The following is a 24,384-nucleotide window of genomic DNA, read 5'->3' on the forward strand; positions in this document are numbered from 1 at the left end:
GACCCACAGCCGCAGTAGGGGGCAACAGCCGCATGAGGGGGCAGCCCTGTGGCACAAGCGTCCCCACCAGGCCACCTCCCTTATTAGGAATGACCTGGCTTTGCTCTGGGCTGGGTGAAGTCCCTCCCTCCTCACGGGGTCCCCTGCAGCACCGCAGCACAGCCTCCACGGCCCCACTCATCCTGCCTGAGCCCTGACAGTCCCCTCCTCTTCTCAGGTCCCTGAAGAAGTCTGGGGAGCTGTGGCTGGACGCCTACCTCCACAAATGAAGCTGTAGCCCCTGGGGCACCCACGGGGAAGGGGGAGCAGGTGGGAGTGCTGGTCACAGGGAGGGGTGGGCTGTAGTTCTGTGGGCTGCCCACGCGGCTGGGGTACAGATCCCATCTTTGGTCTTTCTCCCGTTTTCCCTTCTGCTTGCCCTTTGCTTCTCTCCCTGACACCCTTCCTCGCCTTCTCCCAGCCTCTGCCCCTAAGCTTCTGCCAGACCAGAGGTCCACAGATATGGCCCGTGATGCCCCCCTGGTGCCCGGCCTGTAGGCCTCACACCCCCCGGTCTCCGACGCTCTTGCGGGCCGTGGGTGGGGTGGGGTCCTCGTTGGGCAGAGAGGCTCCCTGGCCTGGAGGCCAGCCCGCCCCCCCTGCCCCCCCCACACACAAGGCCCCACCACTGGGTCCCCAGGCTTAGGGAGCCTGTGTGCAGGATGTACCTGTCTCCTTCCCAGTCCACACCGGGACTGGGGCTCTGGGCCTCTCTGCTGGCACTTCTTATCGGGTGTCCAGGGGCCTGGCCCCGATCCCAGCTCCCTCTGCTGCAGCGCATCCAGCTCAGACCCTGGGGGCCTAGGGGAAGTGTCCTCGCCCTCCCAGCACGCTCTGACCAGGGCTCGTGCTGTTCCATCCTATCATCTTCCACGTTTCCCTACTCCACTTCACAGCCTGTGACCTCAGAGCCAAGGGGGCAGTCCTGCAGGTGGACTCAGCCGAGGCCATGGCCAGGTCAGAGGCTCAGCTGGCCTAAGGGCTCAGCCCTGCCCGCCCCCCACCCCCAACCCCATTCAGATGTTTGTTGGGGCTGGGAGACCTAAGATTCTGGAGAGATCAGACCCTTCTCCAAAGTGCTCCGTTACCTGCCAGGCAGTACCAACCATCTCTAGGTGCTTGGCTGAGCGGCCAAGTGGCCGAGTGGCCTTGGGCCCTTCAAGCTGCAGGAGCACTTCCCACAGCCCCTCCCCGTGGTGGGGTGGCTAATGTGGACCTGCTCACACTATCTTCTGCTCTCTTGTGTCTTCTGGTTTTTTAACCTTTTGTTATAGGGATACATTCTGACCGGGGGTGGGGGGGTGGGGGGGTGGTGAGGCAGGGCTGGGCCTTGTGACAACCTCTTACCACCTGCCCCTCTGGGACCTGAGGTGGGCTGAGCCGGGCTCACTCACTGAGGCCACAGTGGCCCCGACTGTCGGCAGGGGGGCCCACTGGGGCCACTGCTGTCAGGAGGGCAGTGGGGGCACAAGGGGAGGCAGTCCCAGAGGAGGTGACCCTGAGGATCTGGGGGATCAGGAGGGAGATCTGATGAGGGCCAAGTGAAAACTGCCAACAGGGAGTTGGGCGCTGGAGGCCAGGGGCTGGGGAGTGAGAGGGAGGGAGGGATCCAGGGCTGCATTCGGAAATCTAACCCACTAACCAGTATTTAGCTTCAGGGGAGGGGAGCAGAAACAAACTCAAGGGGGGGGTGCCTTTGGAGGAAGGGCTGTGGTCCCCCAGCTCTGGCCAGCCAGGAGGGACTCATCCAGTGTGATGCACCTGTGGGTTGCCACGGCAACATGGGTTCCCAAGGCCCTCCCACTGAGAACCCAGGCCCCAGGAGCTGTCCTTCCCTAGAGACAAGATGGATCCATAGGGCACTGATGTTAATTTTTACCATGTCGCTTCCCCACCCCCACATTTTTTGGAAATAAAAGTAATTTTATTCTCACTTCCTTGATCAGCGGGTGACCTTGTCCTCCTGCCTGTTAATGCTGGGCCAGGTGTTGGGATGGAGGGAAGGGGCTTTGCACCCAAGGCCTGGGCACCAGGGAGGAGACCCGTGTTGGTAGAGCAAGCTTTTCGCTGTCCTCTCCCCAACTGCAGTCATCCTGCCCCTGTCCTCCACTGCCTCTGCTCAGGAAAGAACTTCTCTCCACTTCCCTGAGTGCATTCCCACAAACCCACCCCCAGACATGGCCGCCAGAGCCACAGGAGGCTTTCTTGCAGGTCTCTAGAGGGCAGCAAGGAGCTGGCACAGGCCACTTTCCTGACACCCGCTATCTCTGTCCCCAGTTCATCCTGGGACCAGTAGTCTGCTCACAACCTCACCAGTCAACTGGCTTCTGCCAGACTCCTGGTCCTCCCATTTTCTGGTCTGTGCACAGAGTGCTGGGGGCAAAGAGAGCCTCAGGAGGGGTTTTGGAAAATCCTGGAGACCTACACTTCCATCGTGTGGCCCTTGTGCCCTGCTCCGTGGCTTATGTGGCCCCCACAACCTGCGGAGACACCATGGCATCCAAGCCTGGGAAAAGTCCCAAGGGCTGTGCAAGGGGCACTTGTACAGTTTGCCTCCCACTGTACAAGCAGCCTGCACACCGCTCCGCTCCCCAGCTTCTGGGCGGGCTCAGCTGGCAGGTCAAGCTAGGCATGCCAGGGAAGGCAGGGAAGGGCCAAGAGGCTCAGGAGAGCCAGCATCTGGCCTTGGATCTCCTCCCAGCAGGGCTGGACAGAGCTCCACAACAGATCTTCAGGCCCCTCTTGGCTTTCCCTGTGACCGCAGTATAGCCGTCAGGGACAGCCAGCTGTCCCAGGTATGGTGTGGGTGGCTCCCCAGGGGGTGCACGGCTTCTGCAGAAGGTGCCCTGAGCCAGGAGGCAGAGGCCCACTGAGTGGCCTTGGGTGAGTCCTTTGCCCTGGCTCTCTGGGCCAGCCCCACCATTTGTAGAGCGAAGTCACAGTGGGGTTGGTGGGGGGCACTGCAGTAATGCTGTCAGTCACCACAACTGAGAGCCCTTGGCCTGGTCCTTCCCATAGACCCACTAGAGGCCTTCGAGGCTAAAAGACTGTGAAGAACACACCTTCCACCTTCTGACTTGTGCCTGTCACCTCCTACCTGGGCTGGGTGTGGCACCCCATCCCCCAGGATGGGACTGTACAGGCCCCACCACCCCACCAGCTGTATGTCCAGGGTTCATTCCCTGTGACAGTCACTCCTGGGGGGTGGGGGAGAGTTAGGGGGTTTCCCAATGAGCTAGGTGGATGCTGTGGCTGAGGACACTCACTAAATCTTGGCTCAGGTTAGTGGGCACTTGGATCAATTTTGTGACTTCTTCCCACCACACTGTCTTTGCAAAGCTCAAGTATCACCCTTGCAGCAAGAAGCTGGGGACACCCATACCTGCTCTCTGTTGTTCCTCCTCTCCCCATACTCCATGGAGGCTCTTGCCCAATACGGAATCCTGGGTTTCCCCACCCCCTCCCAAAGTCATGAGGCCCTGAAGTGTGAGGTCCTGTGTGCTCACAAGACCCAAAGATTCCATTCCTGGGTGAGGCTGGGACCAGAAGGGAAAGGACTGGCCAGAGGCCGCTCGGTGGCAGCAACTGGACCCCTGCTCCTCACCCAGCACTCCGCCCGGCCATCTCCTTCACTCTCTCAAGGGAGGGGCTGTTTCCCAGAACAGGGCATCCCCCCACACCATGCCAAATGTCAGACCACATTCCTGAGAGGCCCAGCAGCTGGGCAGAGGGGGCAGAGATGGTGGAGGTGGTCCTTGAGGAGACGTGAGCCTGCACATAGTGAGGGGGCTGCCCTGATGGAAGAGTATCAGTTGGGGTGGGGGGAGGCATGCACATGTGCCAGGCCCAGAGGAGGGGTTGGCAGAGCAGTCTGGGCTGTGCGTGGACCTGGAGCCCCAGAGGTGGTCAGTGCCCTGGCAAGTTCCTTAGGCATCGGGTGGGACACTCAGAAATCCTCTTGGTCCACTGGGAGGAGAAAGGCCATTGGTGACAAGGGGTGGAGGTGGCAGCCCTGGGCTCCAGCTGCCCTTGGGAGTCACCAGTCACTGCTCATGAGATAGATAGTGCCTCCGGCCTATTGGGACTTCTCAGCTGTCCCAGCCACACAGTCCCTGGAGAGGTGTGTCCTTCTGGAAAGGATACAGCTTCTCAAAGAGCCCCTGGCTTGACACCTGACGTGGAAATGATAAACTGTGGATCCTACAACCACTTCTGAAGAAACAGGCCTGGCAGGGAAGTAGGGCCCCAGGTCCAGAACTCTGGGGCTCTCTTGGCTACATTTGACATTTCTAATCAGACTGGCCACCCAAGCATACACAAGTGACCACCAAGCATGGTAGCATTTGAAGACCGCATCCCTACTTGCCCTCTGCCATCAGAATTATGTTTCTTTTAATTTTGAAGGCATTTAGTTCTTCCTTCCAAACCACCTGTTTTGAGAGCAAGTATTCAGGAGAACTAGTGACAGGTCCGAGAGCTTGGGAAGGGCCAAGCAGAAGAGGCAGCCAGGTGCTCCACACCTGTCATGGGGAGGGGTGCATGGGAAAGACTTGCGAGAGATCCGGGACCCATCCTGTCACATTCGTTCATTCATCACCCAGACCCGCCACAACACTGCAGGCAGGGTTCTTGGAAATCTCCTTTCCCTCCATCTGCCCAGGCTGCCCACCAGAGAGTAAATGCTGGTTGACCAAAAGACAAATCAGCAAGTCCTGGCTGACCCCACCCGTTCTGCTTTTCCTCTGCACCCAAGACTGTGCAGATCATAAAGAAGGGATACGGGGTTTCTTGAGGCTCCGCCAAGATCTTTCGTTCTTTTTACAAACCTGGCCCAGACTCCCTAAGTTTTTGTTCCTGTACTGTGTAAAAGACCTCCTGAGAAGGGGACCTCAGCTCAGGAGAGGGGTGATGACCTGTCCGCAGGGGCTCTAGCATGGGGGACAGAGTGGGACAAGGGCAAAGACGACCCGCCAATGAGGGATTTCAGGCACTAAGCAGAGATCGGGTGGCCACCTGAGAGGCCAGGGGGCTTCCTCAAGGGTCCTCTGAGCAGGTGGCTAGTCAACTACCAATTCACAGAGGGAGGGCGCACTGCCCGCGGCCACCACCAGGGGCAGCATGAGCGTGGCCCGCCCACAGCGGTGCAGATACTCTGGAGGCCCCGAGGTGGCCACGCAGGCTCCGCATTGTTCCCTACGGTGGGGGCCCCGCCACCCCCAAGTGCCGGCGCTAACATTTCCCATGAGCACCTGTGCGTCGGAGCCACTGCAGGACATGCACGGATGGCACAGGGTGGAGGGAATGCCATCCAGAACCCACATGGCACCCAGATTCAGCAGGGTTCCCAGAGGGGGCCACAGGAAAGAGGTCTCCCTGCAGAGTGAACAGCAGGTGAGGGACCCTGAATGTGAGATCCGCTCTGGACATAGGGAGTTTGCTTTCAAGGTAGAAGGACCTTTCAAAGAGCAAACAGGGTCAGAGACCGCCACGGGCTTGTCCCAGGTCAGAGCAGGTGGGGCTCCAGGGTGTTGGACTGTGCGTGATTTTTTTTTTAATTTGAGCCCTACTGGCAAGCCCTATGCAAAGACTCTTCCACACAGCATCCCTTTTACCTTCCATCATCCCAGGAGGTCATACTGCCGCTCAGAGAAGTTGAACTTCCCACAAGGTTACACAGCTAGAGTCCTGGCAGCAGTGGGACCCTCACCCCCATTTCCCTAACCAGAGAAGAGCAGATAGAAGCTGCATGGAGGGGGCCAGAGTGGGGCCCGGCGGTCCCAGGAAAGGACTGAGTAAGGCCTCTGGGACTTGTGCTCCTTCCAGATTCTGAAGAGAACCCAGCCCAGGAAACCCCTGACAAAGTGAGGGGCAGTCGGGCAGCTGATAGGGAGACTCCAGTTCCTTCTCTAGAGAGGCCTTCAGAGGAATCCTAGCTCTGTGTTTCATTTTCTTTAAGCTGCTGAAACCACGCAAGCACCTGGTCCCAGCAGGTGTAGGAGAAACCCGGTGTCACCTCTTGTGGGCTGCTAAGCACAGTCCAGCTGCACTCCCACCAGCATGATGCTGGCAGGTGACCCTAGGAGGCCCCTCATCACAAAGCTGCTGAAGGAGGCCAGTGTAGGCCTGGGACATACTGGCTTCCCCTCCTCTGCTCAGGGGAACTTATGGACGTGACCCTCCACCTGGAGCCCCGGTCTGCTGGACCAGCAGCCCCTATACAGCTGTGCAGAGGAATAAAGTGAGGTGAGTCCAACATGACTGCCCAAGGTTGCTGGTGAGCGGGTAAAGAACAGGAAGGGAGGAACCAGGCCCACAGAGAGATCTGAGCCTAGGGCAGCTGCCAACTCCCCAACCCAGGGCACAGAGGGACCTCTGAAAGCCACCACTCAACCCCCAACCCCATCTCCCAGCACCCTGATGGCCCACAGACCTGAACTCCTCTCAGGAAGTCTGGGGCAGACTCCAGCTCCAAGGTTCTTGCACATTCAGTACTATACTCCATAATATATTTAGGTTTGTTTTTTATATAAAAATAACAGTTTTCCCTAAATTTTTGCTCTAGGAAAACATGCCATGCTGTGTGGCTTTATGTACCATCCCCCTAGCCCTGTTCCTGTTTGGCCAAAAGCTATGGCCTTAGGGCTGCCAAGCAGACAGGTGAGGGTGAAGACAGCAGATCCAGAAGGGTGGGCAGGGCCCCTAGGCAAAGGAGAGGGAGGAGAGGGAGAGCAGAGGTGTCAAGCCTGCCTGGGCCAGCTTGGTGGCTGCTGAGGCCCTGGGTGCTGCCCTCACTGGTGGAGATAGGCTTCCAGCCAGACGTCGCCAGACTTCTTCAGGGACCTAGGAGGCAGAAATGGGGTGGGTGTCTTGACTGCAAAATAGTAACCCCCTCCCCCCAAGACAGTGAATGTAGTGGACTTTCCCCATTCCTCTAGGTATCCTTTCCCTCTGGGGCAGGCAGCTGGGGTGGGAGTGGTGGGCAGAAGGGTAACCGGGAGGAGGGACACTCTCGTTATCAACTGGAATAGAGTTTAGACTTTGCATGGGGGCAGTCAGGGACACCAAGGCCAAGTCCTGACAGCAGTCAGCATGCACCTGTCCCTCTGTCACCCAGCTCTCTCCTCTGTCGTCTTCTGCTGGGCCCTGTGACCCTGGGACCCATTTGTAAGGCCTGGAGCCAGCCTACCAAGAGCCAGGTGACAGGCAGAGGATCCAGAAGCATCAACAACTCACAAGAACTCTGTGCCGAGTGTTCCAACAGGGGCTCAGAGCATGGGGCTGGGAAGGGCCATGCAGGAGAAGCAGCAGGGCTTCTAACACCAGTACAGGAAGGGCCTCCCGTAGAGGGAACAGCATGTGGCAAAGCGCAGAGGTAGCGAAGAGAATCTGACCTCAGTTCCCCATGTCCAAGGTGAACTCTAGGGCCCCGGCCACCCCCACCATCCCTCACCTGCACAGCTGCAGGAACCTCTGCTCTGCTTCTTTCTGCTTCAAACTGAGCCCCGTCGGTGCATTCTCACTTAGGACATCTTTCCCAAATCCAATTGAGTCCTGCATGTCCCTTCTCCACTCACATCAGCACATGCTTGCCCCATGGCCTTTGCACTGCTGCTCCCCTGCCCCAGACAGTCTCTCCCCTCCCCCACCATGTCTCTCCATCACCAGTCCTCTCCCCTCCTCCCTGTCTCTGCTCACATGGCACCTTCTCAATACCACCTACCCTGCCACCCTATTAAAAATCACAAGTCCTGCCTAGCACTCCCATCCCTTTGCCTGCTCCCACATCTTCTCTTCCCACATTTTTTGTAATTTGCTTATTTTAACTGTTTTCTGTTTCTCCTCCTAGAATGTTGGCTCCAGGAAGACAGGGATCTCAACCTGCTTTGCTCTTGGGCACAGCTGCATCTATAGCTCCCAGGCCAGGGCCCAGGCCCAGGAAGAGCACTGGGAAGGGAGGGAGTGAGGGAATAGGCTGAGGGCAGAAAGGTTGATTAAAAAGGCCTTGAATGCCAGCTCTTGGACAGGGACCCATGTGGGCTCAAAGAGCCAGGTGCCCAGGATGGGAGCTCTCATGAGCAGAGGGTCCTTACCCGATGATGTCCACCAACGCAGTGAGGAAGGGCTTCACTTCGTAGTTGAGGCCATGCTTGGCGCACAGTGCCTTGACCAGCGGAGCCACCCTGCGGTAGTTGTGCCTTGGCATCGTGGGGAAGAGGCTGGTGGGGAGAGCGTGTGCTGGCACCTGAGGGGAGGGGGTGTTGGGGGAGCCCCCGCCCTCCCATCACCTCCCCGGGCCTCCAGGGCCCACACTCACTGGTGCTCGATCTGGAAGTTGAGGTGCCCGCTGAACCAGTCAATGAAGAGTGAGGGCTCCACGTTGCAGGTGGCTGCCAGCTGCCGGGAATGGGTGGGGCACGGGTGAGAGAGGCGGCCAGGAGGCCCTGACCCCATGGCATCCCCTGAGCCTGCTAGCCCTACAGGGCCCCCAACCCCTCTAGCTGGGAGCCTGCCCAGCTGCACCCCTGCTGCTCACCTGCGAGCTGGCCCAGTCCCGGTGCTTCTCATGGCCGATCTCCTTGGGGATGTGGTTCATCTGTGTGATCCACACGAACCAGTGGCTCTCCAGGACCCTGTGAGGAGAGGTTCAGTCCCTGCCATGTCCAGCTCACCACCTGGACCAGACCTGGGCCTCAGCTTCTTCGTCCACACCATGGGAATGTGGTAACCTCTCCCTGACTGGTGTTTTTTTTTTTTTTTTAATTTTTTTGTTAACTTTTATTTATTTATGATAGTCACAGAGAGAGAGAGAGAGAGGCAGAGACATAGGCAGAGGGAGAAGCAGGCTCCATGCACCGGGAGCCCGACGTGGGATTCGATCCCGGGTCTCCAGGATCGCGCCCTGGGCCAAAGGCAGGCGCTAAACCGCTGCGCCACCCAGGGATCCCTCTGACTGGTGTTTAAAGAATCTGAGCAAAGCAGGGCCCATTGCCCAGCTGAGCCCAGAGCAGCCCTGCTCAGGAGGCTGGCTGCCCATGGGGCTGCCTGTACACCAAGCCACTTCCTCCAGACCCACTGTCCCTGGGATCCTGCCGCTAGTGTTCCTCAACAACCCAGGGAGGCAGCCCTGCCATCCCCATACCGCAAATGGGAACACGGAGGCCCTGAGGATGGAGGGTCCTGGTCGGGGGCCCCCTGCTGCCTGTGTGTGACCCCTCCAACTCCCCACCATTCTGAATCTGGCCATACCTGACAGCAACAAACAGGAGCAGTGCCCCAGGAACACCGTAGAAGGGGACATAGCACAAGAAGAAGCGGGAATAGAAGCTGGTGGCCCACAGCAAGTCCTGCAGAGGACGGTAGAGGACAGAGGCCCCGAGGAGCCAGGAGGTGGAGCGGGGTCATTCACCCCTTCTGCTTGCTGCACCTCTCTGGGCCTCAGTTTTCTCCACTAGGTAAAGGGATGGGGTCCTTGCCCTGCCGGCCTCATGGGGCTGACTCTGGAGTGAAGGTGTCCTGGAGAAGTGTGCAAAGCGGGAGCCCCTCCCTGGGAGACAAATGCCTGGCAGATTTGGCCCAGAGGATCCCCACTCCCAGAGAGATCCCCCCAGCATACCCTGTGCACACTCACACATGTGCACCTGTTTGCATTCGTGGGCAGGGCTGTCCCCTTGGGCCCCACCTCTTGCCAGCATGGCGGTATTCCCTGGGAGACATGTGCAGGGCCCCCACTCACCGTCCACCGCATGCACACCAGCATGTATGCCAGATTTTCCACTTCAAAGTTCACCAGGGTGAGCAGTGGTGGGCCGACTGCAAGGGGGCACCAGAGAGCTCAGAAGCGGGGCTGGGGTGCCGAGCAGGAGAGGCCCAGGAAATTGGGGAGCCAGGCGCAGGTGTCCCAGGAATGCCTGTGGGACCCGGTGCCGGTCCCATCCAGTTGGGTGACCCCACATTACCCACAAGGCCTGGTCCACAATCTTCCTTTAGTGTCTGAGCCTCCCCAGGCTGGCCCTCACCCGACCATCTCTGTGTTCCTTCTGCAGGCTGGAGCCAGCTTCACACATCCCCACCCTTAAATCCTCACCTGAGCCATCCCAACGACTACCCCGGGTGCTCCAGGCCTTGGGACTGCTCTGATGGGAGTATAGGAAGGAATTCTGAAGACCCCCCCGGCAGGGCTGAGGCTGTCTCTGGCCATGGGAGAGTCAGCCCAGTCTGCCGAGTGGGGTGACCAGGGCAGGGGCTGGGAGAGGCATATAGGGATGCCATACTGAGGGAGGTATGACAAGTTTGCCCCTACCCGGTGCTAGAAGTTGTCTAGGGTGGGCAGGCAGTACAGGCTCAGGCACGGTCTGGGGTCCAGCTGTGCCCCCACCTCCAGGAGGACAAACAGACACTCACTCAGGAAGAAGTACAGGTGCTGGTGGTTATAGGGTAAATATCTGCGCTTCTTCTTGCCGTACTGTGGAGACAGCCGGGGCTGAGGAGAGCAGCCCTCCGGGCCCTCTTCCTCCCAGCTAGGGTCAGGGGACTGGCTGGGGCCAAGGAGCCAAGGGGCAAAAGCAACCCCAAGTTCTGGCAATTGGGCCCATCATCTCCAGCAGGCTGGCAAGTGTGGAAGGGGCGCGCGCCCCTTGGGCAGGGACTCAGTCTGGAGTTAGAGTAGGGGGCGTTGTCAGGGCCTAGGCCTGGGCCACAGTGAGGGACTCAGTGGCCATGGTCCCCCTGGAGCTGCAGGCCCAGCCAGGTAGGTCCCCCTGGAGCTTCAGGCCCAGCTGGGTAGAGTCCATGTTCTCCCCACACACCTCAACGGATGATTCCCCCAGGAGGAAGACGGGCGCCACGGTCACATCTGGGTCTTTGTGGAAGATGTTGGGCTTGGCGTGGTGCTGAAAATGGCGGAAGTTCCACCAGTGGGCAGAGAAGCCCTGTAGGGGATGCAAGGGGCTCTCAGGGCAGGGACCAGGCGGGGTCAACGACTCCGCATCTGGACACGGGCAGACCCAACGAGACACCCCCAACTCAGTCCCTGGCTCCCCACTGCCCACACGACCCTCACCTTCAGCTGCCCCATCACAAACTGCTGGGCCACATGGTTCCACTGGGACTTCCTGAAGACTGAGGTATGGCCTAGGTCGTGCTGCAGACACCAGCACTGGGCCTGTGGACAGAAGCAGGGTCAGGAGCTGGCAGGAGGGAACCATGGGGGCCCCAGCCCTGGAGCCCCAGGGTGTCCTCCCAGCACACGAGGCTCACCCACAGCTAATGCTGCATTTGAGGACCTTAACAGATAAGGAAACTGCGTCTTGGGAGGCCTACGGGCTTGCAAGTGTGTCATGGAGCTCATTTAAAATGCAGCTAGACCAGGAGACCTGGGTGGTTCAGTTGGTTAAGCGACCTATTCTTGGTTTCAGCTCAGGTCATGATCTCAGGGTCCTGGGATCAAGCTCCGAGTCAGGCTCCCTGCTCAGCCAGGAACCTGCTTCTCCCTCTCCCTCTGCTCCTCCCCTGTTTGTGCACTCATACTCTCTCTCTCACTCTTCCTCAAATAAATAAATAAAATATTTAAAAAAAATAAAATAAGGGACATCTGGGTGGCTCAGGGGTTGAGTGTCTGCCTCCGGCTCAGGGCGTGATCCTGGGGTCCTGGGATCAAAGTCCCACATCAGTCCCACAGGGAACCTGCTTCTCCCTCTGCCTATATCTCTGCCTCTCTCTGTATCTCATGAATGAATAAAACCTTTAAAAAAATACAACATAATACAATACAATACAATACAATAAAATGCAACTTGACCTAGAGTTACATGCCTTATGGGGCCTTTGCTACTCATTCATTCATTCATTTATTCATTCATTCAGCAAATATGTCCAGAGTGTCCTCATTTGCCAGGCCCCAGTGTCTACTGGACAGTTTAGGTGGTGGCAGAACAGTGCTGGAGTTACCTGCGAGGTGGCCAGGACAAGGGCAGCAAGGGTGCTGGGCACCCAGCCCGGACCGAAGAGGTAGATGATAAGCCAGGCGAGCACCTCCATGGCCAGGATATGGCCCAGCAGGAGAGCGAAGAAGGCTGGCTTGGCCTCAAACAGCTCCATGTCCTCAGCTGCCTGGCGCAGGGCTCGGAAGTCCTTGACAAGCTGTGCCTGCCACGGTGGAACGGCTGGTCGGCTACAGGATCGAGGCCCCAGTGATCCCCCAGGAGCCCCTGACAGTGACCCATGCCTCAGCCAGTCCCTGTGCCAGGCCCCAGGGGTACGGTCAGAGGATGGAGGGGTGAGAATACCAGACATGGGTCTGAGCTGGGGAGCTGGCTGGTGGCAAAGGTTCATCCCACAAAAGGTGTTGTGGTACATGAGAAGCAGAAAAGCCAGAGCAGGGAAAACTTTTAGAGCCTCGTGTGTCAAAACCCTCCGTGTGGATGGGGAGACTGGGCCCAGCATTTGCCACAGCAAATGCTGACCCAGCCAGCCCCGGGGGCCCTGGGCTCCTGCAGGTCTCCCTCCCTCCAGCTCTGCTTTGCCTACCCAGGAAGGGATGGCAAAGGGATGACCCAGCCCCGGGTCCCCTGGGGGTAATGGGGACAGAGTTGTTGCTGCCAATGTCCTCCCACCCCATCAGCCCTCCACTGGGGGCTTGGCCTCCACCCTGGAACCCCACTCACGTCCTGGGGTCCATCCTGGCTGGGCTCCTCTGGGGCCAGCTCTCCAATCAGCAGTGGCTGCAGGAACTTGCGTACAAAATTGAGGTCTTGATGGAAGGCGCGGAAGGCATCCTGAGGGAGAGCCAACAGTCAGGTGGACAGGCAGGCGGCAGTAGCAGCACCCAGAGGCGGCAGGCAGAGACAAGGCAGGAGGAGCGCTGACGCAAGGGCAGGGAGCAGGTGGGCGGAGACTCAGCTGACTATTCAGTGGTCACATACGTGGGGCCGCACGGGTCAGCCTTGCCCAGTGGCCCAGCTGGGTCCTCCCTAGGCCTCGAGTGCCCTGCCTGGAGCCGCCTTGCCTGCCGGGCTCCAGCTGCCTTCCCCAGCACAGAAAGCCCCTTCTCCAAAAATCAAAGGCCACAGAAACTTGAGTTCTTAGGTTTGAGAGGACACTCACAAACAGTTAAACTCATTTAATTTTAAAGGCAGAAGTGGAAAATATCACTTTTTTTTAAAGCAAATTAAATATCGAACATTCTCAGGATTCTCTGTAACAGCTGGGGGTGGGGGTGGGGTGCTAGGCCACAGGGGTTAGAGGGCCACAGACAAAGCGCTAGGGACAGGGACCAGCTGGGAAACTGCCCCGCAGCTTGGAAATGTGAACAAACTTGACCTGTGCCACCGGGTTCCCTCGGGTGTGCTGATCTCATCCTAGGGACACGGGCTTGCTACTGCTCCCAGCTCTTCCCTGGATCTTTATCCCTGAACTTCCAGAGGCTCTCTCTGAAGGAATGAGCCCTACCTAGCCACCCAGCTGCCTGAAGTACAGAAATAAGCAGTGACTGGGGTGGGTGATGCTGTGCCCTGGGCCTGGGGAAGGGGCTGCCGGCTGCCAAAGGAAACAGCTTTGAAGAAGGCTGTGAGAACAGGGGGGCTCCTATTATTCTCTTGCTAACGAGCCTTCCAGCTTCTGGTGGGCGTTCAGACAGACAGCTGGGCCCCTACACTTGCTACTGGACATCCCGTGTGGTCCTGTGGGGAGGAAGCACTGCGAGCCCCTCTGGCCCCCAGAGTACCTTAGGCTCTGGAGAAGGAGACTTGGGGCCTTCCCTGAGCTCCTAAGAGGGGAGAGCACTGATCAGATCTCCCCTTCTCTGGGCTGACCCTGACTTGGGAGAGGAGGTGGAGGGAGGGCTGGCCCCATGGGGGGCAGGGAGGACACGCATGGCCCTGTCCTCCTGGGGAGCTAGCAGGGCCGTCTGCTCTGGGGTGGCTGCCCCTACTCACTGTGACCTTGAGCAAGCCTGTCCTCCTGCTGGGACCAGGCAGCAGAGGGCAAGCCTCCAGCGCCTTGCTGGCTCTCCATGGACTCAGAGCATTAACTTTTTTTTCTTCTTAGTTTACCCTTTTAACCATTTTCAAGCAGACAGTTAAGTAGCACTAAGTGTACTGACACTTCTGGGCGACCACCACCACCATCCACCTCCACAACTTTTTCATCTCTGTCCCCGTGAAACACTTCCTCCCCCCAACTCCCTCGCAGCTCCCCACTTTGCTGTCTCTATGCATTCAACTACTCTAGGGACCTCTAATAAAAGGAATCAAACATATTCATCCTTTGGTGACTAACTTGTCACTCGGCATCATGTCCTCAAGCTTCATCCATGTGGTAGCAAGTGGCAAAATTTCCTTCCTTTTGAAGGCTGATGAGCACGGACTCTGATTCTATTTGGCTTCCTCTGAAATTCCCCTGGCAGCACATGAGGCCCCCGACGTGCGTACATGACTGCAACACCAGGATTTCCTCCCCCCCCCCTTCCAGTCCTTCTTCTCCCCCATCCTCTGTGTGTTCTGGGGCCACCCTGGCACCCAGCAGACCCCCCCAAATGCTCCAAGGCCATGCCCTTGATCTGAGGAGCTGCAGGAGCAGCAGGAGCAGGCCAGCCGCCCGGACTCTTTCCCTGGGTCCTGATGCACCCAGGTCAGGCCTGGAGATGCACTGAGGGAGAGGGCCACTGAGGGACCTCCAGCCATGTCTATCCCCTGGTGTGACAAGGGGAAGTGGGAGTCCCAGAAGGGCCGGTGAGACAATCTCAAAGCTCGAAGACAAGGCTCCTCTGGCTGATGGGAGGAGATGGGCAGGGCTGTGGCAGGGCCTTGGAAAGCAGGTGGGCACTGCTGGGTCTGTTCTTCTTAAGATTGTATTTATTTATTTGAGACCGAGAGAGAGAGAGAGAGAGAGAGAGAGAGAGAGAGAGAGAGAGCGCAAGCACAAGCTGGGAAGGGCAGAGGAGGAGGGAGAAAGAATGTGAAGCATCCTCCACACTGAGTGTGGAGCCCGACCCGGGGGTCAATGCCATGACCATAAGGGCATGACCCGAGCCGAAACCAAGAGTCAGATGCCCAACTGACTGAGCCATGCAGATGCCCCCAGCCTGTTCTTCTTATGCTCTCAGTACCAACAAGGTGGGCTGCTGGCCTCACACCCAAACCTAATGTACCAGGAGACAGCCTTTGCTGGAACACTTGCTGGGGCCATGTGACCAGATCCTCTCTGGGCCACGTTTAAGAAGATCCAGAGAGGTTAAGCCACATTATAAAGGTCACACAGCTCCATTTGATGGAGATCGGATCAGAATCCACTCTGACTGTAAAACTGTGCAGTGGGTCTTCCAGGCAGGGGGCAGGAGGGGGTGTGCAGGGTGGCCCTGACCACCATCCCACACAGCCAAGGACCTGGCTGCTTGGAGACTGGACTGTGAGGAACAGAAAGGTGGTCCTGGCATTTCTTGGGCTGCTAGGGTTTCAGGGCCCTGCAGGAGACTCCACCCTTACCTACACCGGGCACACCTGGAAACATCCTATGATCCTCCCCCACCTAACATATCAAGGGTGGCTCTCCAGGTCCCTCCTGAGGTCTTGGAACAGAGCTGGGGGAGACTGCTGGTATCCCTAAACATAAGCTGTTGGTGGCAGTGACAGGCTGTGTCCACAGGGCTGTCCCGAATCTGGCAGAGCAGGGGCTGGACAGCAGGTGTGTATAAGTGGAAAAGAGCCAACCCTCCACAGCCCACAAGGAAGGGCTAAAAACCATTTTACTGGAACAAAGCCTCAGAGTGGTAGAGATACTGGCCCAAGTTGGAGTTTGTCATGGCAGGGCTGGGATTTAAACCCAAGTAAATCTGTGATGTCCATGCCCTTCCAGCCCTGCTTCGACCCCCAGAGTGGCTCCTGGCCTGCTCCACAGCCCCTCGTGAGCCCTGAGTAGCAGCCAGTTAAGGGGCAGGATTGGGGCGCTCTACAGCCAGCTGGCTGGGGATGGAATCTGAGCCAAACTGCGGAGCCACAGACACGATCGCATGCCCCTCCATTCTGGATTTCCTCATCAGTATAGCAGAAATCACCGCTGCCCATCTCCTGGGGCTGCGGGGAGGACTGAGTCAGTGCAGGTAAAAGTGCACTTAGAAGGGGCTGGCATCCAGCTCTGGCAGAGCCCCCGCTGGCCTGACTCACTCTTCTCCTGAGTTCACTCACATACAGTGGTCTTGAAGGGGGGGGGGGGGTGCAGGCTGCAGGTGTGAGGCAGGAGAGTGGCCGGTCAAGCCCTGGCCAGCCTGAGGCTGGGGAACTGAGACACAGTGGGGAATGGGGACAACTTCTGGTCACTCCCCAAAGAATTGGGAGTGTTCCAGATCAGGAAGGGAATGGAGCAGGGCTGTTGGGGGCTCAGGCGGTCTGGGTCTGTCCGTGCTGCATAAGCCTCTGTTGAGGAGGCAGCAGTGGGCTGTGACAACAGGAGGCAGAGAGGTAAGCTTCAGGAGCCACCCCAGGAATCCCTCCATCCCCACTTCTCCCAGGCCCTCATGCCCAGCACTCCTGCTCCTTCCCATCCCTTGCCTGCATTCCTCATCAGAGCCAGTGGGGAAGTGCTAGCATGTCCCCATTTTATAGATGGGGACACAAGGACACAAAGGTCAAAGGACACACAGCTCTGCCCACAGCACATCCAAGTCCCCATGCAGACCAGCCGAGCCAGCACAAGGACAGACCCTGCTGGAAAGCTGCTCCTGGTGAACCTGAGGACAGGCTGGCAGCCACATTAGGGCTCCACTCAGGGCCCTTAGCTTCACAAATGTCAGTCTCCCCACCCACCCCAAGCAGCCAGGTTCTCTGACGCTGGGTCCTTTCTCTACTATCACTCTCTGGCTCACCCCATGAGCTCTGGCTCTTCCCTGCTGTTACATGTGAAACCACAAGGCTTGGGCGCCCTCAGGAAGAAAAGCAGAGGGCTGCCGGGAGCCAGGTGCCGGGGTGATAGCATCCCTCCTCTGCACTGTGTTCTTGCCCAGCACTCTCCCAGGGCAGGAGCCTGCACAGCAACTACCCCGGGAAGGGGCCTGAGTGGGTGGGAAACCACCTATAGAGCCCAGGGAGGTCACACTCATGGGAAGTGCCACTAGGCAGCAGGGCTTTCCAGGCAGCCAGTGGTGGGTGGAAGCAGCGTGGGCTCCAGAGCCCTGCGGCCTGTGTTCCTGGCTGGGCCCTGTCTGAGGCCTCACCCTCCCTCCAGGGCCTCCGATCTGCCCCGCCTTCCCCCAACTCCTACCCAAACACAAACCCCACCCTCCAAGCCCAAGGGTGAAGGCCCTGCCTGCCCTCTGAAGGCCCCAAGAAGGTTCTTTCACATCACCCACATTCGGCCTGTCTCCTCATCTGCAAATGGGCTAGCACTCATACCTGCCTTCAATGGGTTATTGTGCCAAAGCTATCTCCTAATGCTCCCCCCTGGTGCACCTGTGCCCCACCAGCTCCTGCCTTCTGCCCTGGCTCTTCAGAGTGACCTCCCCTGGGAGACGGTGGGTCCCCACCATCTCTCCCCTTGGCCTCCTGCCTTCTCCTGGAGGGCTGTGCATTCCCCCCTATATTAGGGGTCCCTTTAAATGTATATCAGATTCCCCCGGCTTCCTTCCCAGCTCTGCCCTCCAAGATCCCCTTAGAATAAAACCAAAGTCCTGCTTCCAGGGACCCCTGGAAGGGACACAGAAGGGACACAGAAGCCCAGCAGGAGCCAGCTCCTGTCACCTCTGGACCTCACTGCTTGCCCCCTCCCCACTGTGTGCTCCAGCCATACTGACAGCCTTGGTGTCTCTTGAGTACCTTCCCACCTTGGAGCCTCTGTTCCAGCTCATCCCCCTCTTTGCCAAGGAATTTCATCCTTGCCATGTTTTGTTCACAGCTATGTCTTCAGAGGTTAGAACAGAGTTTGGTGGATAGGATATGCTCACTGAATACCTGCTGATGGGTTTAATGGTTCAGTATTGAAGGATGGATGAATGGGGAAAAAAAAAACAGTTAAGTCACAGGGCAGCATGTGCTTAAGAGGATGGCCTATGGGTTCAAATCTCTGGACCGGCCACTTAATTTCAAGTCACTTACCTCTTTGAGCCTCAGTTTTCCCATCTGTAAAGTGGGAAAATCACTTAATAGCACCTGCCTCATAGGAGTAACCTGAGGATTAAGAGAGCGTCCATAAATTCTTTGCTGCATTTGGAGCGTGGCACATAGTAGGCTCTCAGGGCCTAGTGCCCGTATGCTTTTGATCGGCAGCAGCCAGGCCTTGCCCCTCCCTGGCTGCCTTAGCTAGTCTCAAGCTGCCTCTGACTCTTAGGCAAACTTGGATCAGTGCCCAGAGCACTCTCCCCAGGGTACCCAGCTTTGTATCCCAGGATCGCCACAGGCTGACTTCATGGCACAGGAACTCTGGGAATTTCCTGGCAGGAAGGCTTCTGTTGCCTGGACATGAGAACAGCTGATGGGTGGCTGGGGCTAGTGAGAGGTGGCCCGAGGAACACAGCCCTGGCATGACAGCTGCCCCACCCCTACCTGCACTCCAGGGCATGGAATGGGGTACCTGGGGCCTAGGCTCAACCACACACACATACACACACACAGAGCCCTGGGCTGGTCTGATCTGTCATCTGTGCTGTGGGCCCATCAGAGACAAAGGTTGGGGTCCCTCACCCCCCAACCACCTCATAGCCCATTTAGCCTGAACGGAACAGGTATTTCTGGCAACTCCATCCAGCCCAATGTTTGGAGCCCTGAGGAAGCTAACATGGCCGTAATGCATGCAACTCCTGCCCATTACAGACATGGACAGACAAGGCCATCCAGCCAAGGGGGTGGCTACACCATGGCTGTTCCACTACACTGTGTGGTTTGCAGGGTGCACTCATGCTTCCCAACCAGCAACAGACACCAGCCAGGAACGAATACATGGCAGCCCTGGGGCCACAGAGCTGCGAAGGCATGGTCCTGCCTGTAGCCGGCCCAGCTGTCTCCACTTTACAGATGAAGAAACTGAGGTTCAGGGGAGGAACACCTGTTCAAGGTCACTCAGAGTCTCAGGTGGCAGAGCCAGGACCCAGCCAGGGAGCAGACAGATTGCTTTTTGGAGATGGGCAAAAGACCTCACTGGTGACGAACCAGTGAGAAAACTGTCAGATGGAGGTGTCAGGGTCAAGAGCTAACTGTACGATGAGGTTCCCACATCGGAGGCCCCCCCCAGCAGTGGCCTGGGCACTGAGAAAGAACCACTAATTGAGAATGCCTTGCATCATCCTTCCTCTCTCCTGCATCCATCCCACCCTTCAGCCCCAAGGTTCAAGTTCAGTGAGGCTGGAGCACACACCCACAGGATCCTTGAGGAGTGGCCAGGGCCGTGGGATCTCATACCACCGCCACCCCCCATGCCCCGGCAGAAACGCACACACGGACGACCGTGCACGCAAATGCGTACAGCGCTCACACACATATGGGCCTGTGCGTGGCCACACAATTGGTGACCCACAGTCATCTTCAGCTCCGTGGCTCCTCTCAGGAGGCTTCTGACTAAACTCTCAGCTTCTTAGGATGCAAGTGGGGAAGGGAAACCTTTCCCCTTAAAGAGTCCATGGAGCTTGCCCAACCCGGCAGCCCTGGTAAACAGGGACACTGGGCCTCATGGGGCAGGACACATTCTTCTGCTCCTTAAAGTTCTGCCAATTAGGGATTCAGCTCCTGGAGCCTTTAAGATTCCTAGTACCCAGCATGGTCAACCTAGAATTTTAGATCAGAGCATCACAACTCCTGGTCTTGGGATAGGGCACCGCTGGACTATGGTGAGAAAGGAGTCTCCCCCACGACAGCCTGCTCTACCACTGGACAATGGCCAGACAGTCCCCGCGGAGCAGGCCATATCCCTTCTTGGCACGACCTGCCTAGACATGGGCTGGGAAGGGGAAGCCAGGGTCCCCAAGGGCCAGCCTATTCCTGGGGTGGCTGTGCTTCCCAAGGAGGCCCACCCAGCCTGGCTCACAAAGTTCTCCCACGTGCGGCTGCCGGCTGCCAGCCCAGGAGAGGTGAGTCACTGCCCCTCAGAGCAGTTTACAGCAGCTCTTGGGAAGGCCACAGACGTCTGGGCCCTGCCCAAGCTCTGCTGCCCAGCCCGCAGCCTCTGGTGGCACATCCTGGCCTGTCCCCCAGGGGGACCCCGCCCTACCCCTGACACTCAGCCGAAAGAACCTGGTCGGGTGGACCCAGAACAAAGGGCAGCGGCTCCGGGCCGCAGGGAGTGCTCCTGGGGCAGGCTGGCCGGCCCTGGCACGCCCACCTCCCGGAGCCCCTCACTCCCGGGCGCCCGCTCCGGCCCGGCCCGGCCCCAGTGCTCCAGGCCTGGTGCGCAGGTTCTCCACGCAGGGTCGGGGCCTCCTTCCCGGTATCCGGCCCTGGCTTGTCCATCCCAGTTCTGGATCCTGCACCAGGAGACCGAAGGTCAGCGAAGGGTCGCAAGGATGCGAGACCTGGCAAGGACTGCGGGTCCCAGCGCCCACGTCGGGCCCGGCGAGCGCGCTGCAGCGGCCGGGGGCTCCCTTACCGTGGCGTCCTCGGCGCCGTGGTGGCCAATGAGGCGGCTGCCCCCCGGGTGCCGCTGAGCCCAGCGGCTGATGTCGTAGACGCGCCGCTCGATGACCAGCCACTTGTCGCCCGGCAGGTTGTGCTGGCGGATCTGCTCCCAGCGGAGGGTGGGCAGCGGCGCCGCGGGCCGTGCGGACCCCTCGCCGGGCTCCCCGACGCCGCCCATGGCCGCGAGCGCCGCAACCCCGGGCCGGCGAGTCCGCGAGGCCCCGCAGACACCGGGAGCGAGGCGCGGCCCCGCCCTGCCGCCGCGGCCGCCGTAGAGCGCGCGCCCGCCCGACTCGGCGCAGGAACTTTTCCTCCCGCAGAGCCGCGCTGACGGGGTCCGCCTCGCCGCCCCGCCCCGCCCCGCCCCGCCCCGCGCCCGCCCCGCTCCCCGCCCCGCTCCCCGCCCCGCCCCGCCCCGCTCCCCGCGCCGCGCCTCGGCCTCCATTGGCTGCGCCGCGCTCCGGGCCCGCGGGGGCGGGGTCCACGCGGACCCTCCCCGCCCGGCGCTGCGGCGACGCGGGGGGCCCGGGCTCCCGGCGGGCGGGGGGAGGGGCCGTGGCGCCCCCGGCCGAGGCGGCTGTGCCCTCGGGGCTGGGGCGGCCGCTGGGGGCACGGGGCGTGGGGGCCCTGCAACCGGGAGCCGGGCGCCCGCATTCGCTGGCTGCTCCGCTGGATCAGGACCTCCCCCGGTTTTCCTTAAATAAACTCAAGTCCTTTTGAGAGCGTAAGGTGTTCCCCAAACTACTTTTTGTGTGTTTTCGAGATAAAGACACCTGTTCCCGAAAGCGCAGCGTCGGCACTCAACATGCAGTGAGATCAGGCCAAGGCTCCGCTGCAGGGCAGCAGGTATCAAACCTGAGCACCGCGGAACCCCCTGGAAGCCTGTTCAGGCAGGACCGTCGTCGCGCTCACCCCCAACCCCCTCCAGGGTGGGATCCGGGAGAGCTGGTCTGGGGGCAGAGAATGGCATTTGGAACAAGTTGGCAGAGAGGTGATGCTGATGTGCTGTTTCAGGGAATGCACTTTGAAAACACTAAGTATATTTCTCTGACATGCTAACCTTTTACCTTGGTTAACAGTGTATAGGAAATCATTATTTCTGGGGCAGCAGGGCCAGGGCGCCAAGAAACGCTGAAGGGGCCTCTGGGTTCTCCTTGGTACCAGGAGACCTCTATTCAGTTGCCAAGACAACAATAAGGCCTTGCTGTCACCATGGCCCTGGGCTGCCTGAGCACTGTGTCCTTGAACCCCCTCCCTGAGAGTGTGTTGGGAGGCGGGGGGTGGAGGTGGGCAGTGGTGGCAGGCAGAGGTGTGTGGCTGGTGGCTGAGGGTGGGAGGTGACTGCGGATACCCGGGCCCCCACCATGTTCGCCTCTGAGAGCACAAAGATAAGAGGGGGCAGGCTCTTACAGGAACTGAACCTCCTGGACTGATCTGCCCCCACACAAGGGGGCAGCCCTCACTTCCGCCGTCCCGGATATCCAGATGCTGACCTCTAACACCTTCCCTGGACCCTGACCTGGTCTCAGCCCCGTGCAAGGCAGCTGGGGGACTGGAGTAGGTTAGAACCTCCACTTACCCCAGCTGCTCCTGACAGATGAGGCAGATGAAAGCCTGCACGGGGTCCCCCAGGAGGTAAAGCAAGGGCAGGGCCTGGGGAGTTGCCACCCCTCCAGTCACTTGATCCCAGCAAGGAGGGAGAGGTGGTCGAGCTCTCCTGGCTGCCTGCAGTTGTGTTCCTCTAAGGCCTGAACTCCCTCTTTCTCAGAGCTGAACCAGCAGCTTCCCACAGGGTTTCTTTGCAGGCCTAGGGGCTTTCCATAGGGGACTTTACCACTCCAGGCTTCAACCCAGTGGACCGTGCAATTCTCCTAAAATCAGGGGGTCTGGGAGAAGTTGAGACTCTGTTATCCCCATCCCTGCACCCTCCCTGTCAGGGCATCAGGCCTCTCAGACCACTTGAAAGGGAGAGGCTCCACTTGACATTCCTGAGCTGCCATTGGGCCAGCCAGGCATCGGGTTGAGGCAGGGGGAGGGGAGAACTAACCAGAAGGCAAGGGAGGGCGGGCATCATGTGCTGGAGGTTTAAGGGGAGCCCCTCAAACCAGTGGCTGGCCCCTGGCCCAGCCCCTGCAGAGCTTCTCCTGGCCATGAGCTGGCTGGCACACAGGCCTCCTGTTGGACGCGCTCAAGTCTCCACCCCCCCTCCACCCCCACGGAACCACTAGCCACTGCCAAGGAGCCAAACAATATTTGTGCAGGCCAGCAGGGCTCAGACAAGAGGTGCAGCAGGAGCCCTGTTGTGTGTCTGGAGGTGGGCGGGGGGTGGGGGTACGGGGTGCTTTATAGCCAACCAGAAAGAACAGTCACATAATCTAGGCATGTGTTCCACAGCAGACAAAAAGTGGGCTGAAGTCAGAGCTTTGCAACTCGATTTTGACTTAAAGCTCACCACACACTGTGGGCTTGGTTATTAGGCCCTGGACATGACTTTTCTGTAAAGGGTGCGTCTGAGGGGGGCCGGGAGCCACAGAATTGCACAGGGGCTGTGCCCCAAGCAGCCACGCAAGTCTCTCCCTGAAGGCATCGCTGTGGTACACAGGGCTCCTCCCGATGCCCCTTAGTGAGAACCAGCTGCTTGGAAGTAGCCAATGAGCATTTGAAAAGATGCTCAATGCCACCAATTATGAGAGAAATGCACATTGAAACCACAGTGAGGTATCACCTCACAGCCATTAGGATGGAAACTTTTTGTTTGGCTTTTAAAATTTTTTTATTTAATTTCCAAGTAGTTAACATAGTGTTATATTAGTTTCAGGCATCCAATATGGTATTTCGTAGGATGGAAATTATTTAAAAACTGCCAACATAACAAACTTTGGTGAGGATGTGGAGAAACCGGAACCCCTGTACCCTGTTGGTGGGATCATAAAATGGTGCCACTTCTATGGAAGACGGTGTGGAGGTTCCTCAGAAAATTGAAGATGGAACGACCACAGATCATCTGGCGTTCCCACCTCTCAGTTAATATCCAAGGGAACTGAAAGCAAGGCCTCAAACAAATAACTGCACCCCTGTGTTCATCGCAGCATTGTTCACAGCAGCAGATAGGTGGAAGCAACCCAAATGCCCAGCAAGGGATGGATGGATGGAGAAGGTAAATCGTATGTTCTTTTTACCACAATAAGTGAAGAAGGGGTGGGGAGCTGCTGCAAGGTCATGTGGTCGTCTTCCCAACTCACAGAGGAGCAAACTGAAGCCCAGAGAGGAGCCCGTCGCCCAGCTCCACAGTCTGGGCAGCATCAAATCAGGGCAGGTGTGGAAGGCTGTAAAACGTGACCCAGTAGGAGAACACGGAAGGCCGCTGTGCAGCTAGGCTCAGGCTCAATGGCCATTGTTGGAGCTAGCTTTTAAGATGTGGCCACATGTGCCAGGTGCACTTAAGAGAGGCCTGAGTTCTCTAGAAAATGCACTTACGGGAAAAACTCCTGTCTGGCTGATGGCTGACCCTCCTCTCCAAGAGCCATAGCCCTGAGCCCCTCCCCCAAGCCTCACCCCCAACCCCAACCCCAGCAGCCTGAAGAGCGGGGGCGTGGGGGCAGCTGAAACCAGATAAAAATGGGGGAAACAAACCTAATGAACATCCCATTCTGCTACTGCCTGAGACTCTGAAAAACAGGGAGGGGACTCATCTAGCACCAGGCACAAGACAGGTGTTTAGTAAAAGGAGTCCTGGATGCTGGCTCTGGAGCTGGGC

General features: G+C 58.5%; 2 protein-coding genes across 5 annotated transcripts in view; one reads left to right on the forward strand and one right to left on the reverse strand.

Moving 5' to 3' along the window:
• Positions 1 to 1,981, forward strand: part of FADS2 (fatty acid desaturase 2) — a 32,392-nt gene extending 30,411 nt beyond the window's left edge. Inside the window, exon 12 of the mRNA XM_025987459.2 lies at positions 218 to 1,981. Coding sequence (XP_025843244.1) covers positions 218 to 269 — 52 coding nt within the window. The 3' untranslated portion in view covers positions 270 to 1,981. The remainder of the gene's footprint in view (positions 1 to 217) is intronic.
• A 4,562-nt stretch (positions 1,982 to 6,543) lies between these two features.
• On the reverse strand, positions 6,544 to 20,974 carry FADS3 (fatty acid desaturase 3). 4 transcript variants are annotated; one of them, XR_012001862.1, is made up of 13 exons: positions 20,599 to 20,974; positions 12,702 to 12,812; positions 11,986 to 12,183; positions 11,099 to 11,200; positions 10,845 to 10,967; positions 10,441 to 10,501; positions 9,773 to 9,849; positions 9,286 to 9,383; positions 8,573 to 8,669; positions 8,354 to 8,433; positions 8,130 to 8,255; positions 7,273 to 7,374; positions 6,544 to 6,879 (listed from the first exon to the last, which is right to left on the reverse strand). XR_012001862.1 is itself a non-coding variant. In XM_025987462.2 (12 exons), exons 1-12 carry the CDS (start codon positions 20,803 to 20,805, stop codon positions 6,828 to 6,830), a joined length of 1,332 nt encoding a protein of 443 aa, XP_025843247.2. In that variant the 5' UTR covers positions 20,806 to 20,974; the 3' UTR covers positions 6,544 to 6,827. The 4 variants fall into 4 exon arrangements, 3 of the variants coding, with proteins under 3 accessions (XP_025843247.2, XP_072616346.1, XP_072616347.1); XM_025987462.2 differs by lacking the exon at positions 7,273 to 7,374; XM_072760245.1 differs by lacking the exon at positions 7,273 to 7,374 and having other exon boundaries at positions 8,130 to 8,281.
• Between the last annotated feature and the right edge of the window lie 3,410 nt (positions 20,975 to 24,384).

This window comes from Vulpes vulpes, chromosome 5, assembly GCF_048418805.1.
Source record: "Vulpes vulpes isolate BD-2025 chromosome 5, VulVul3, whole genome shotgun sequence".
NCBI lineage: Eukaryota > Metazoa > Chordata > Mammalia > Carnivora > Canidae > Vulpes > Vulpes vulpes.

Excerpts from the sequence above, each read along its gene's own strand:
- FADS3 (XM_025987462.2), bottom strand. The coding sequence starts at position 20,805 with ATGGGCGGCGTCGGGGAGCCCGGCGAGGGGTCCGCACGGCCCGCGGCG. Across the intron at positions 10,968-11,098 it reads TTGTGATGGGGCAGCTGAAG|GGCTTCTCTGCCCACTGGTG; the intron begins GTGAGGGTCGTG and ends CATCCCCTACAG. Across the intron at positions 9,384-9,772 it reads TGGTGTGCATGCGGTGGACG|GACTTGCTGTGGGCCACCAG; the intron begins GTGAGTGGGGGC and ends CGTCCTCTGCAG.